The sequence below is a fragment of the Megalops cyprinoides genome, chromosome 1 (assembly GCF_013368585.1).
Source record: "Megalops cyprinoides isolate fMegCyp1 chromosome 1, fMegCyp1.pri, whole genome shotgun sequence".
Lineage (NCBI taxonomy): Eukaryota > Metazoa > Chordata > Actinopteri > Elopiformes > Megalopidae > Megalops > Megalops cyprinoides.
Window position 1 is genome coordinate 6,635,249 of NC_050583.1, and position 15,776 is coordinate 6,651,024.

The following is a 15,776-nucleotide window of genomic DNA, read 5'->3' on the forward strand; positions in this document are numbered from 1 at the left end:
AGCGCAGTGATCCTGTCACTATGTCTATATTAGGTGAGTCTCACAGAAAACATCGGTTTAAGCAGCACAATGCCTTGTCCTTAACTTCACACGTTTAATACAAAGAATCACATTTCACAAATTGAATACAAGCTTCATTCTTTTAAACACATCTAAATGAAATCAGAGTTGAACAATTTATTGCTGTTAACCAAGGACAGTTCATTATTTGAACCTATTCAACTGCCTTGCCCCCACCCATCCACCAGGTGGAGTTACTGAGAGTGTCTCCTTGTGTGTTATTCTTGCATTGCGCTCATCCTAACAAAGCCGTTCTGTTTGCCCTATGATGGACACTGAGGTTCGCTGAAGCTTCCATCCATCCAGGTCTCCATCTTTTCCTCACACCCACAGCCTCCAATCAGGGAAAGGCATCTCCTCAGATCCAATGACGTATTGAGACATATAGCGGAGGCAGGGTTACAGAACAGTTTCCCACTCTTTTTTTTCTGTTATTCATCAGCCCTCTCCATCCCTCTGGTAATCACTCTGTGCGCTGGGGTCTCTCTGGTTGCAGCAGCTCTGATTCTGAAATTCTTCATGAAATACCGCAGGAACCAAGGTGAGACTGTCATGCTGTCTTTTTTGTTGTTTTTCTATTTGTGTGTACACAGTGGGTGGTATCTGGGGCTGACATCAAGCTCTAATACTTAATCCAATAACCCATTTTTGATGTGTCTTTAAATACACATGCTCTTCCTTAGTAGCAGCCTTATAATTATCAGAGCTGGAGTGCTGGCCTGTTAACTCCCTCCCTACTGACCTCTGTCACTGTATCTGTCTCTACTTCAGGTTTACCAAGCCTGCCCTGTTTACACACGGAGTAAGCTTCTGTTACATGTAGAATGACGTTCTTTTACAAAGAATTTCCAAAGGATTTATCATTCAGTCAGGCTTATTAACATGCACTTCCCTCTCCCCTCCCTCTCACTATCTCTCTCTCTCTCTCTCTCTCTCTCTCTCTCTCTCTCCCTCCCCCTCTCTCTCTCTCTCTCTCCCTCTCTCTCTTCCTCTCCCTCCCTCTCTCTCTCTCTCCCCCCCCCCCTCACTCTCTCTCTCTCTCTCTTGCTCTCTCTCTCTCTCTCTCTCTCAGTATTTCCTCAGGACAGTCTCAGGCCCGTACAGCAGTAGAGGTGCAGCTCTCCCCTGTGGGACGGTCAGGTCAGTTCTGCTCTCCCTCTCTGTGCTTCAGCACCATAATGGACACATTGCTGATGGTGATTCTGTCTCTCACAGTAGGTCCTCCCCCTTTTCAATGAGGATACTCTCTCTCTCAGAAGCTTCAGTAATCTTTCTTTGAGTCTCTGCACACCTGTTAGTGTCAGGCAGTGAATGTAAAGGAAGCCCCCACCCTCTCTCCTTTTATCCTATCTCCCTCAGTTTCTGACCAGCCTGTGGGATCAAGGTCTGAACCCCTGTACCCTCAGATTGCTGTCACCAATCAGGGCAGCAGAGGTGAGTCCCGCCTTCCCTCGGTGACATAATTCTCTCTGCTCCAATCCTAATGCACCAGGAGAAGGCACACCGACACTCACTCTCCACCAGTTCTCACTCAGATTGAATGTCAGACACAGAAGATAAAAAACAGTGTACCATAGATAGCATGGAGAGCACCAAACACAGTCCCCCTCACAATCAGGCACATGTAGCCTACTTTATCTCTCTCTCTCTCTCTCTCTCTCTCTCTCTCTCTCTCGATCTTTCTGTCTAGATGCCCAAGGGGCAGCAGATGATGATGTCATTTACTCAGACTTGGTCCTGGATGATGACAAGATGAACAAGAAGAGGAGAAGAAACCCTGACAGTAAGAATACCACTGAGATTATGAGTCATTAGACAGAGTAATAATACCACTGAGATTATGAGTCACAGACAGAGTAAGAAAACCACTGAGATTATGAGTCACAGACAGAGTAAGAATACCACTGAGATTATGAGTCACAGGCATAGTAAGAATACCACTGAGATTATGAGTCACAGACAGAGTAAGAATACCACTGAGATTATGAGTCACAGGCATAGTAAGAATACCACTGAGATTATGAGTCACAGACAGAGTAAGAATACCACTGATATTATGAGTCATTAGACAGAGTAAGAATACCACTGAGATTATGAGTCATAGACAGAGTAATAATACCACTGAGATTATGAGTCACAGACAGAGTAAGAAAACCACTGAGATTATGAGTCATTAGACAGAGTAATAATACCACTGAGATTATGAGTCATTAGACAGAGTAATAATACCACTGATATTATGAGTCACAGACAGAGTAAGAATACCACTGAGATTATGAGTCATTAGACAGAGTAAGAATATCACATGGACAGTAAGAGGAACTGGAGTTTCATGGGCTGCTAAATGGTGCTCATACAACCATTTAACTAATAACGTATTTATTAATGCTTTATAAATGGGTTATTAACGTAATTACTGTGCAGAATGACCTAAACATCTACAGCACTAACTCCTCTGTATATATTAATCAAGAATTTATACATTATAATGATTTAATTACAAGTAGTGATTTAATTATGAATAGTAAATGAAATGTAGCTACTAGTGTACTGGAATTAATCCATCTGCAGACGAATAATATGTCAAGTGTCCATGCTACTTCCAGAAAAAAGGGAGGGTGTTGAAGCAAATGCAGTCTAAAGGCAGCATGTCTGTCATCAAACTTATCTTTCAGACTTATATTTATTTAGTCAAAACTGCGATTGTTTTCAAATAATAATAAGATTGAATAATTTGCATATGTATATATCTTTTAATGCTGTTTTTCTTTATAGTTAGGAATTTAAAGACAAAAGAAGGCTTTAAGAGATCAATTGAACAACTCAATGATGAAATAAGGAGTATGAATGTATATGTCCCCATCACATGAGAGACTTGATCTGAGCTCTCTGTCTCCCCCTGCAGGCCGTTATGCAGAAGTGGTGTATTCCACAATCAGGATCGGTCAAAGGGAGGAACAATGAGTTTCTACTCCAAACTCAACCCCATTTCACCTACACAGACCACCACCAAGCCAGGTTTTACTTACACCAGGTGTAAAAGTATGCATTCTACAGAGGATTAAATGTGAATATTAAAGCTTTTGTGTGGATTATACCCCCTGGAGACGAATCATAGGTAGAGCAGCAAGTGTAAATTTGCATCATCTTTTCTGTTTGTAGATTGTATCTCTGTATTGTTTATAAGTACATGATATTTTCATGTGAAATGGCATGTTGTTCATCTTGGTAAAACACCAGTGTTATCTAATAGCTAAACAGATAATCTATTAAAAATTAACCCTCACACATGCAAAGAAAAAAAAAAAAAAAACGGGAGAACACAAGGAGTAAGTTACACAGTAAACCGTGTATTAGTACAGCATTTCCCAAACTTCTCCTGGAGTACCCCTTGTCCTGCATGTTTTAGATATCTCTCTGCTCCAACACCGCTGATTCAAATGATCAGTTTGTTATTAAGCAGCTTCAGGAGTTCATAATGACTTAATCATTTGAATCAGCTGTGTTGGAGCAGGGAGAGATCTAAAACATGCAGGACAAGGGGTACTCCAGGAGAGGTTTGGGTGAGCTTTGCATATGTGAGGGTTAATTTTTAAGAAATACATTTAAAACACCAACAACACTCAACAGTATGAAAAATGCTTTTAGGCACCCTTGAGAAACATGTCCAGAAAAAATGAATATGTGCAAAAATGTAAAAGAATACAATGTAATGTATCTGCACATATTGAAATTACACACATTGCAATCCTTGATTCTTTGCAATCCTTGATTCTTTGCAAAATTTTTGGCTTCATGCAGCACAGACACTCTTTAAGGTGATTTCTGCTGTCATTTTAATAAATTAAATATTTCTCTTCAATACAAAATATTCTGTTCTTTGTTGTCTTTATTTATAACCTCATGCAAAAAAAACAAGATCATCAGATTAAAATAAGGCTAAGTCTAACGAGTGTAACATTACCAATGGGGTGGTCTGCAAAGACCACTTCCTGTAAACTGTAGGTGCTGTAAGAGTTACTGCAACTTCACGAGTGCGGGACCAAAAAAGCTTTTTTCAGTTCTCCTGCTGGGGCTGCTAATAGTGTTTAAATTTACAGAAAACTTCACTTCCTCCTGGACACAACGCTGATGGTGACTCTCACAGTAGATCCCCCTCCTTTTCACTGAGGAGTCTCTCCCTCAGAGGCCTGAGTGACCTTTAATAGAGCAGACATCCAAACACACTCCATGAGTCTAAAGGAAACTCCTCTGTCTCTCTCCTTTTCTTGTATCCTCTCACCTGTAGTTTCTGACTAGCCTGCAGGATCCAGCTCTGAGCCCCTGTACTCTCAGATTGCTGTGACCAATTAGAGCAGCAGAAGAGGGAAATGAGCTCCTATGAGCTCCACTTTTGCCATCTTTTGAAGATTGTAGTTGTGGGGACACAGCTGTAACTGGCATCATCCTAGTGGGATGACAATGATTTTCCGTGCATAGTTATTGATCGTAGTTAGGTGTCATGTGGAAATCACATCATCCTTGGAATATGCACTCACTCCATAGGGCCACGTTATGTGTATTCCTCCAAAAGGGCTAAGTGTACCATCTCCAGACTATGTTGAAACATTCATCTCTTACATTTTCACTTGGGGTGTGTTTAAAGTGATGGCTGCTGATTGGCACTAACAGACACGCTGTTTTTGAACAAGTGATGGCTGGCAAACAGTACTAAGAGAATACACTCTGTCTTTAAGCTTATGTATTCCAATCACCCAGGTCATTGATGGAGGTGTGTAAAAGTGTGATATTTCCTATTGACGAATAGCATTTCTTGGTAGTTAATTCAGTTAAGCATTTAAAGAAAGCTCATTCAGATAGTTACAAATAATGGTAAACAGCGTGGTAAACATCTGCTGTTGCTTTCAGACAGAGAATCGAAACCAACTAATTTGCTGGCATTTATTCACGTTTATGTAACATTTCATCATGTTCACAACTGGGGCACTGTGGCAACACCACCACTATCAATGACTGCATTCACTGGCTACATTCTCAACATGAGATAAACTGTGAAAAATATCACAACCGTTTGTTTGTGGCACTTCATGTGATTTACAACTTAAATGAGATTTGGTCTTGCTCCCAGCTGAGTGGACTAGGTGGTCCATGAGTGACTCAGTCCTTCGACCCATATATTCTTCGCACGACTTGCAATTCATAAATCAGAATGGCATTTATGTGTCGCACAATGTATTGCTCTACACGTCAGAACATTTCTGTGGTGAATCTCTCTCGCTCACGGGCCTCATTCATCTCACTAACTGTAAACATATGCACAGGGATCCGTGCACACCCACACATTCACACCGACATCTACGCTCACTTTCAAACAATGACATTCAGTTTGAAAGTGGTCCTGCTGGAACTTACTGTCCCCTGGGAAGACCGGATTGAGGAAGCCAACGAGCGTAAGAAGGATAAATACGCAGACCTCGTCACAGAGTGCTGGAGCAATGGCTGGAGAGCACGCTGTGAGCCAGTCTGTCAGGACTGCGGCTCCCTAGCCGGGTTTGTTTTTGTTTTTGTTGTTGATTTCCCTGTCCATGTGCTTTTGTTTTTCCCTGTGTTCCAGCCCTGCCCTGCTCTCCGCCCTGTCTCCGCCCACCTGGTCATCTGACTGGCTCCACCCGCCTACCTGCACACCTGAACCCCATCTTGTCATCTGCCTTGCCCTATATATTCCTTGTTTGTTTCTTGTCTCATTGCGAGTTCGTCTCAGTTCGTCTGTGTTGCTACAAGCTGTTTGTTCCTGTTCTGCCTGCCTGCCTGCCTGCCTGCCTGCCTGCTGTTTATCTGAACTCTTGCCCGTTTTCTTGACTACGTTTTTTGGATCCGATTTTTGGTATTGTTAGCCGTGTTTTTCTGGTTTTCCGACTTCGCCTGTTTTGACTACGTTTTCTGGATTCCCCGTGTTGGCTTTATTAAACATCGCTTTGTGCACCCTACTCCGCTGTCTGCGCTTGAGTCCCTGCCTGAGCCCTGACACAGTCAAAGTTGGGTGTCGGGGCTTTGCTGGAAAATCACTACAGCAAACTCTCAAACTCCTTGGTGTTAAAGGACTGCAGCACAGAAGAGCCATCAAGAACATCCTGGAGGCTGCTGAAAAGGCCTCGCGGTGGCTGTGGATCCGAAGGGGGGATCCGTGGCTTACTGCGCCACTTGGACACAAGTCGGGGGCTGATCACCCCTGGCTGGGTCGCCCGGTCGAAGCTGTATGATGATTAAAGACCCGAAATACCCTATGACCCCAGGTTCATCACTGAAGACAGGTAGAAGTAGCATCAGAAGGTGTATGTCTGAACTATGTCACAGCATACAGTCACTCTTCAAGCAGTCTGTCGAGATCTGCCTCTGCCTTGCATTCTGGTCTGAGATTCTGCCAGAGTGCATTCTCTGGTTCGATAGCATTACATTTAGTTTTGTACTTTATTGTGTTTCCCAAGGTTCCAAACAGGCGCATATGAGGTGCTTTATCTCTGTTACAGGTGTCTTTTCGTGTTTACAGGTATGCTGAAAACAGAGTTCACAGACCTGCTGGAAACATTGCACTCCTTAAAAGGGATCTTACTGTCAGCTAATGAAAATATTTACACTGTAAAGAAATAAGGACAGCAAATTACACTTAACATTCTGTTTTATTCATTAAATATCAGGGCAGATTGCACATTAAAGACAACACAGTATCCAGGGGCAATGCTACATGAACAGCAGCTACATTGCCAAGCTCTTCCTTAACCCTAACCCTGCAATTTTTTAATGTGGAGCTATATTACGCATGAAACTGGAAATTTAAACGCAGCCCTCATAATGCAAAAATAAAACATAACATTATTTTAAAATAAAACATAACATTAAATTAATCTGACAACTATAGTGTGTGTTTCTCACTTCCCCACTGTCTGCTGTATGCTGTGTTTCCCCTCCAGTAGCCTTAAGGGGGCGCTGCAGCCTCCTAAAAAACACCCCCACCACCACTGAATGCGTCTTGCACATGTCTCCTGACAAGTTACAGGCCATGTATTTTAATGTCATTGTTTAGACTGTTGCGTTTAAAGGCTTCACCATTCAGAAGTTCCCTTATGAGAAAGCCCTGGAGAGGTTTTTCTTCTCTATCCCCAGAAATATTAAATGGTCAGGTAATACCTGTACAATGCAAGTAGTATTTTTGCTGCCCTTTTTTGGCACTTAAATCTTATGCACCTTTAATAAAAGATGTCGTGTTAAACCTATTTGCCGTTGTGTTATTTTTCAGTCTTTCATGTTATTTGCCTACTACGAAAAATGTGCCACCAATTGACCACAAACAAAAAAAAAAAATTAAGGAAGGCACTGTCTGTAATTGGGTAATGCAGATGACCATGTTGTTTTGTCTTTGGTGTCATGTAGTTACATCAGTTTCGCCGTTGTCTTCAGTTTGTGTGGCAGCTGCCTTATAAGTTGAACCTGTATGTTGACAGCTTGCTAAAAGCAGAAGAGAGAGAAATGTGACTGAGGACAAATGGTGATGCTACACATTACTACACATTAAAGCACAAATATTAGAATAGCTGGTGTGTCATCTCCCTAGTTACTGTTGAACAGGACACACCTTGTACCCATACAGCACCAAAGCCCTTTCCTTATGTCACAGATCAAACAAACATTTATTTGTGTTCCACTTCATGTCATTTGTATACACAGAATTCAGATACTGTTCTTGTTCCTGGGTGTCGGTACAGAACACATCACTGTGAAACGCACGCTCAGTGGTGGTCAGTATCAGCACATCTGCTCTGGCTACAACTGATTTTTAAGTGCATCCATTTCAATGCATCTTCCACCTTAAAGTGCTCTCAGAGGAGTACAAATAATTCAATTTTAATTGGATAAAACTGAATGAAAATAGAACTTTGCAATATCCATTGAATGTTTTCCGTTTGTTTATATCCTTTTACCTGTTAACGTTGTTAAGAGGTAAAAATCTGATGTGAATTTCATAGTCAGGTGAAAATGACTGAGATCAAATTAAGGTAAAAAGGAATTATAATAAGATCAACATCTTTGAGGGATGTTGTATTGCATTTGGTCAAATTGTGCTGCATCTTTGCAACATTCTTGACATACGACTTTGCGCAGTAATTGCAATGTGCTCTTTCCCTGTATGTTATCTGAGCTGATGCATCCACACATTTGATGGCAAACATGGGATTGTTCTATGGAGAAAAATTAAAGGTCAATCAACACACAGATATTGTTCACCTTTCATTTGCGAAGCACTGATATTCCACTCATATGTCATTTTTTAAGAAAGGTACTAGTACCTTTAAATAAATATTCTTTTATTCAGGTCTGAGCATGCAGAATTAATTCATATTCAATTGTTCGCAAATTGGGGAAAATACACTGTGTGGAGAAAGGAACTGTGCTCATTGAGCTGTTTATGAATGTCTGCACACATAGTCAAGTGATAAATAAAATGTTAACACAAAACATTCACAATAAATTGTATTAACAAACTAGCCTATAAGACACTTGTAAATAGAAAATCTGTTTTCCCATTTCTGACTGAGTTTTTAACTAGCAAATTCGAGGTTTGAAATGATCGGTAGCCAGTTGAATAGCTAAATGTGACTTGATTACCTCTTCTTTTTTCAAAAATTGTAGTAGCTTAAAAATAATACAGTTTTATTCTTTTTTTTTTTTTTTAATAAAAATACATAGAGTATATACATGTGACTGGACATTCCACGCAAATTGCTTCATGTCACAATAAAGTTGGCAGTAAGGAGGTTCCATGCAACTAATGTATGTAATTTTAGTTGTGTTTAAGGTGCTTTGTGTAACATCATCTTAAACATGTGGTCTTCAAAGCAATGCATACAAATATTGTGCTTAGATTAGCTAGAATGCATCTTAAATGTTTGTTGTAAACTTTCGTTCATTAGCAGTTATGAACATAAAATTACATTGACTATCCATTCTCTATATTGCACACATTCCATATCGTATTTAGATTATTTTCCACATTATCTCCACATGTACCAGCAACAAATACCTGATTTGATTTACATTTGAAGATAAGATTGTTGGAAGCTTTTGTTTTCCTAGTGTGCTAAAATTCCCCAGATTTTACCCAAAATTTGCCTAAAGTAAAATTCCCATACAAAATTTCCATGGAAAATTTGGAAGTTTATCGGAAATTGTTGAAGTGTTGGTGAATGATAGGAATGGTGATTCCAACCCTCTCTCCCAGAATATGTTTTTCTCTTACATTTTGTACCAATAGTTGAACAAAAATCTCACTCACTTTAATTTGTAAAATAAATAAAATGAGATAAATAAAATAAAATACTGTAGTATTTTGGGCACATCTAGAGGCCAGAAAGACATTTAAAGAAACTTTTTATCGGGATTAAGAGAGTAAAAAATGTTGCGGATTTTAATTGGGTTTCACGTCAGTTGGGAACTACCTGTAAACACAGACAACACTGTAACGTTTGAAAAACACCACCAGTAAGGTGAGGGTGAATGGACTGCAACCTTAGGACCTGCAGCATGCAATTTTCCTTCAGAGTGAAGCAATAATACTCTCAGCCTTTTACCTGTCCTCCTCTTATAACAGTAGATGGCGAGTCCCACCGCAACAACAAGACAGGTCACAACAATGATGGTTCCAACAATGACAGCAGTGGGCGGATCTTCACCGGGAACTGCAGAGGAAGCAGCAGACAGTCAGTCAGTCAGTAGATCACAGGTGCGCTGTCTGTGTACTAATTGTCTGTAGTAACTGCCGGCCAGAGCCCATCAGCTTACCCCAGTGTCTGGTGATGTTGGAAGGCACACTACTGTGCAGCACTAGACATCTGTAACTCTGTGTGTTCTGGGCAGCTGCTGATATTGTCAGCGTTTTCCTCATTTGAAAAGTGCCGTCTCCATTGGGAAGCACCTCTTCACTGTTCACACCTTCCACCAGGGGGCGCACTCCAGCACCTAACCATTCCACCTGCACCGTAGGCGGGTAGAACCCGGTGACATGACATGTGACTGTGACATCAGAGGAAGTAGATCCCCTCTTCTCAAACAGGCTAACCTCTGGAGCTGCATTCAGAAGCACAGGAGTTATAGGTTACTATATACTATAGGCACTATTCCAAGTGATTATTTCAGTGGCAGATATAATTACCGATTTCAAACTATTCCAAAGGGAAAACACAAGTAAACTGCCCGTAAAAGTAAGGTGTCTAATAGTACAATCCATATTTCCCAGATAGGTATGCGATTATAGTTATAGTTTGGAAACCTAACATTTCAACTTCCACTTGCTTACCCTTTAATGAGAATATAATCTCAGTTTTCAGTCTTGAGTTTTTTTTTTAAATAAGAAGAATTTTTGGCTTGGCAGTTATGCCAACCAGACACACCCAGCCCCAAGAAATACATGCTTTTTGGGACAGCTACATACAATCACACAATAAATGGCCAAACTTGAACCACACTGCACTTTATTCCTTGTCATCTTCCATCTTACTTTATCTGTCACATCATATCATTGCAAATCCTCCAGTACCCCTAATAATACTCACCACTAGTCTGACCTATCAGGACAAGCTAAACATATTCAGCCTATAAGCAACATCTGGTCATTGTACCCAACTGCCAGTTTAAAGCTTCCTGCCGCTTACATATTACAGTAATATTACAGGATCATATACCACAGATGTGACAGTAAGGCTGGAATCTTTTTGGAGCATTTTGCATTTAATTAAGCAAGACAGAATTACATTTATTTGAATATTGTGAGATTAAATAAAACAAGTGAAGTCCAAATCGCTGTTTCTTCTTTTCTTAATAAACATATTATTTTGGAATGCTGTATCTTTCTCTACTAACACTGATGCAGTTGTTCACAGCTGCTGCGAGGAAAATAGAAAGGATTTCTGCAAGGCAGAAGAGCCCCTCCTACTGAACTACTTGCATTTTACACATTTACCCATCACTGATTTCTACATGTCTATGTATGTCTGTGGGCATTTGTTTCACAGGTTTATTTGTACATCATTGCGACATGCAGGGTGCACTCCAAGTTATACACTTGTACAAGACCTTCCACAGTACATACCCATTTGCAAAAACAGGTCTGCCACTTACAGTTTTCATATCTTTGATAAAATACTAACATACTGCTCATGTGTCTACTGGAATAAGATACTTGATAAAACAGAAAAAAGTAGTAATGTGTGCAAATATGTTCATTGCAAGTAGGCATCTTATTCACGTCAATATTTTGAAAGGCAGAACTATTTTGTAGATGCATATGTATGGATATATGGGGAATCTGTCATTTTAATGTATTTGTACCATTTACATTTACATGTATTTATTTAGCAGATGCTTTTATCCAAAGCGATGTACAAAAGTGCATACAGTAAGTATAACAACAGTACGGGTACAGAGCCTGTTGATGTGTTTTTATGTTTTATGTTTAAACTATGTTCAGAGCCATTGTTTCTGTGTTTGTGCATGGAATACCCAACTAAACATGTCCTCTCAGGTTCATTTTAAAATAACAATTGACTTTAAACATACAACCCCCATCCAGAAAAAAATGTCAAACTAACATTAGACAAACATTTTAAATTTTGTGCAAATGATGTGTCATTTTGATGCAGTCATAGATCCCTGACATATTACCTTTGTGATTATCCACTAATAATGCTGGAGCATTCTTCAGAAAGATCTTCATTCGTTCAACACACTGGTGCTTGTAAAACTCAGCAATACGTTCACTTCTTGAAGCACTCTCTCGCTTTCTTTTGTAATAAACAGCTTGAGGCACCACGGCAGTCCAGGTCTTAGTCTCCATATCAAAGCTCAAGAAGTCTTTGCCATTATATGCATGTGTTACAAAAGACTGAATGGTTCCATCTGGATGAAGATCACAAATACCATGCCCTTGATAAATATGTACTTTGGAAGGAAAATCTGGAATAAAACACAAATTATTACTTTATAATAAAGGCAAACATTACTCTTGAAATACACTTAGGACAACATATTGATAAATCAGTTTATGGCCCCACCTCCAGTTTGATTAACATGTTGGATTGTCACTTGTAAGGCTACAGCCATTGAATGTTTGTTATGTATAGCTATTGAGTTTATGTCATTCCAGTGCAGGCGTCCTTCTGGGAAATTCAGCCAGTCTGGGATCGGGGCCTCTGCTGTCATGGTGCTGTCATAGTAAAAGACTGGCACTTCATCCACCATAATAACTTCATAATACTCTGGTAATTCAAGTCCTTTTGAGCCCACAAAGTAACCCCTCATAGAATGGATGGCTGAAAAATGTCAAAAACAAACAAAAAATTACAATCCTAAAAAATGCTGTACTCATTATTTTAAAGATTAAAACTGACATTCAAAACAACACATGACAAAGAATATGCTTCAGACATATTTAAATTGAAATGTATATAATCTGTGCAATAAGCTACACTCTTTCAAGCATTTAAAAATGAATCAGTTTATATTGGGATGTCATATCACCTGGAGATTCCTTTTGTTCCTTGGCTCTGCTTGGTTGAGTTTTTGTTGTCACTTGCAATACAAGGGTCCCTGTGTAACAGTAATTCTGCTATTCTGAATATATATGTGTTGGATTTATTCGTAATAATTACTTTACAATTAAATCACAAATGCTTTTCATTACAAATGACACTGTCTCAGGAGACCAGTTCTCCTGTGGTGCCGTCATCAGTCAGCAGATTCCGGGCCTTTGGTGAAATTTTCGGGTCGAAAAATAAACCTTCCCTCTGCGTACTCTCAGTTTTTCAATTCGTACCCACGTTTAGTAAATCCTATCTTCAATCTACCAATTCGGTAAGTCGTATTCTCAATTTATCAGTCCTTGCTCAAGGTTTCCTAAATCGTGCCCGCAATTTACTGACCTGAGCCCACGATATAGTAAATCGTACCCTAAAATTCGCTGGAATTCTGGTTAAGGCAGACTCATTGCATGACCGTTGGCAGCAGTGTTGTTGCCAACAGAAGTCCTCTGTAAGCGCTGAACAAGGACCAGATTCCCCAACCACAATTCAGACCTTCATTATTTTAAACTAAACAGCAGGGCTTGTCCTAGATCAGCATTTACGGGCAACGTATCCTAAATATTGGGATATACAGGGATCCGCTTATCGGAGTCGGTTCCCCAGCAGCATTGGCCAGAACTTTCACTGACAAGCGTTCACGGTAATGTTGGTAAACAGAAAGTGATCCCTTTAGGGACCGTAGGCAGAACTACATAACTCATGGTGTGGTTACTAGCAAAGAGAGTGTAAACATTCTAACTCTTACACTTTTATTTATCAAATATGTGGTCGTTTTTAGGTTTTTAGATTTTCACAGTCTCCACTTTTAAGTCTTAGGCGCTTTATACATCCGCTCAAAGACAACGCTGATACTTGAATGCTCAAATATCGAATGTGTGTTCAGACTCAAAAAGTAATCGTTCGCCAACACATCGCATACTACATAGCTATCCATAATGGCAGCCGATCACCAAATATCGTGCCATTTAAATTACCGTCATATATAACCGTCATAATAACATATTAGGCCTATTTTGGAGGATGACGCCATTATGTTCGCCCGTTCGCACACGTTGGCAGTAATTTCATGGGCAGACGCCCATGAAAACCACGCGTTCGAAAGATGAATAGGTCTCACCTGCATTCGTCTGTTGAAGGTAAAACATAAAGAAACACCACTTAATATTTCCTCCCATTGCTCCCAACAAAATACGTCTTGTTTTCGTGCATGAGGTGAAAGTGAAACTAAACAACAAATAAAAAGTGAAACTAACATCAGGTTGAAAAGCAAGAACATTAGGGTTGGGGCGTTAACCACCAGCATTGGTTGGTTCATAATGCCGAGACGGTCAGGTTCCCCTCCCTTTCCCTACTAAAAATGTTTGTGTTAAAAGTATAATGCTTCGTTTTACAGTAGGACAAAACATTAGAGAATCTGAATTAATAATTAAGAGTATGACAGCCATGCGGCCGATCTGCGTATTGTGTTTTTAATATGGAAGGCTTTGTTTGTGCATTTAATTACACAGTCATGCAAAATAATGTATATTTTCCAACCTTGCCATACAATATTGCTATACACTTATAGAATTTATTTGAGTATATATTTTTTAGTGTATATGTTGTAGATTCAAGCTAATTTCTGTCGTAAATAGCATTATTTGGATTTATGATGTAAAATTGTAATCGCTTTTTCAAACTAACTACTTTTTATAGATGATTTCAATTGGGTTACAGTATTTCGGACATTAAAATCATGTTTAATTCTCAAGCAAGTCTCATGTGTTTTCATCATGATCTAGCGGTCACAATTCTGTGCTGCACCCTTTCATCGAATGGTTTTGAAAACATTAAGTTTTTTTTTTCTTTACAAAGGAAAAGGAATTGTCAGAAAACAAGTCTTTGACAAGACTGTAATATAATATACATGTAACACATGTCAATGATTTTGTTAGACTTTTCCCTCTACCTTTTCCTCGTGTAAAATCTAAAAACTGGTACGTGGTGGTCTGTTACCGTTCTTGCTACTGCGCTCCTTGGTCAAGCTTCAATCATTTTTTTATAGACGCAGTTCGGTCATATTTAAAAGAAAATCAAAAACTCTTTTATTAGTCAGCACAGAAATGTTTATTAGCATGGCTAACACCTGCATTGCACTGTACTGTGTTAAATACGTTGAACATTTGTAACAATAAGGTAAAAATAGTAAATTGTAAAAATGTAAAAATAAACGTAAAAATTGTAAGATGTCTAAGTTGCTGTTGATAACGTTTTATCCTAATCAAATGTAAATTAATTTAATGCAACAGATTGTGTGTGTGTGCGTGTGTGTGTGTGTGTTAGTGAAGGGGTTGACAGTAGCAATGCATGGTATAGTATCGTTATCAAAAAAATGTCCCAGTAAATAAACAGAACCTGTGTATTTTTCTGCCAACTTCCATGTCCTCTAAGAAAAAAAAAGAAAGAAGTGGTAACACATTCAACAGTACGCTCCATCTCTGCAGTGCTATAGTCACAATGAACTACACCTTTAAGTCCACCAGGGGGAGCCAGAACTGCTTCACAGTCAGCAGGAAGTCTCATATCAGACGCTGAAGGGAAATGAACATGAGATGCGCTGAAATGACAATGAGAGTCGCTGAAATTATTTTAGGACCCCTGTGCCCGTTGGTACACAATACACATGTCGTTCATACAAAAATGCGTATACAAATTTCCCTAACTGTGCTTTGAAATTTAACAAGAAATCAACGCAAATTCTATGCACGAGGCAACAGGTCTTGTAACCTAGTGATTTCCAGTCCTATAACCATTGATACTACCTTTGGACAAACCCGGATCGGCTCAGTAAATATTGAGTTTTATGAATGAACAACAGGTAAAATCTAAGCTTTGTAAGTCTCTCAAAGCAACAGCATCTGCTAAGAAACAATTTAATGTCTTGGATGTCATACCAAATTCTGAATGGCCTTTTCGTTTCTCTGTCAAGGGATTTAGCTTTGCACCGAGTTTGTTGGTTTGACACAATGACTCAAATCACCGTAAAAGCTTCATATTAGATCTTATAGAAGGGTTCAGTGGTTGTTCTCAATGGTCTGAATATGGCCA

General features: G+C 39.5%; 1 protein-coding gene across 1 annotated transcript; it reads right to left on the reverse strand.

Moving 5' to 3' along the window:
• Positions 1–6,125: 6,125 nt before the first annotated feature.
• Positions 6,126–13,682, reverse strand: LOC118786453 (class I histocompatibility antigen, F10 alpha chain-like). The gene is made up of 7 exons (XM_036541512.1): positions 13,664–13,682; positions 12,162–12,419; positions 11,773–12,063; positions 9,895–10,179; positions 9,684–9,791; positions 7,493–7,563; positions 6,126–6,221 (listed from the first exon to the last, which is right to left on the reverse strand). Exons 1-7 carry the CDS (start codon positions 13,680–13,682, stop codon positions 6,126–6,128), a joined length of 1,128 nt encoding a protein of 375 aa, XP_036397405.1.
• Between the last annotated feature and the right edge of the window lie 2,094 nt (positions 13,683–15,776).

What these genes read in the sequence shown, in the direction of transcription:
- LOC118786453 (XM_036541512.1), bottom strand. An exon ending in ACATGTTAATCAAACTGGAG is followed by an intron (nt 12,064 to 12,161) that starts GTGGGGCCATAA and finishes GTTTTATTCCAG; the next exon opens with ATTTTCCTTCCAAAGTACAT. An exon ending in CAACATCACCAGACACTGGG is followed by an intron (nt 9,792 to 9,894) that starts GTAAGCTGATGG and finishes CTTCCTCTGCAG; the next exon opens with TTCCCGGTGAAGATCCGCCC.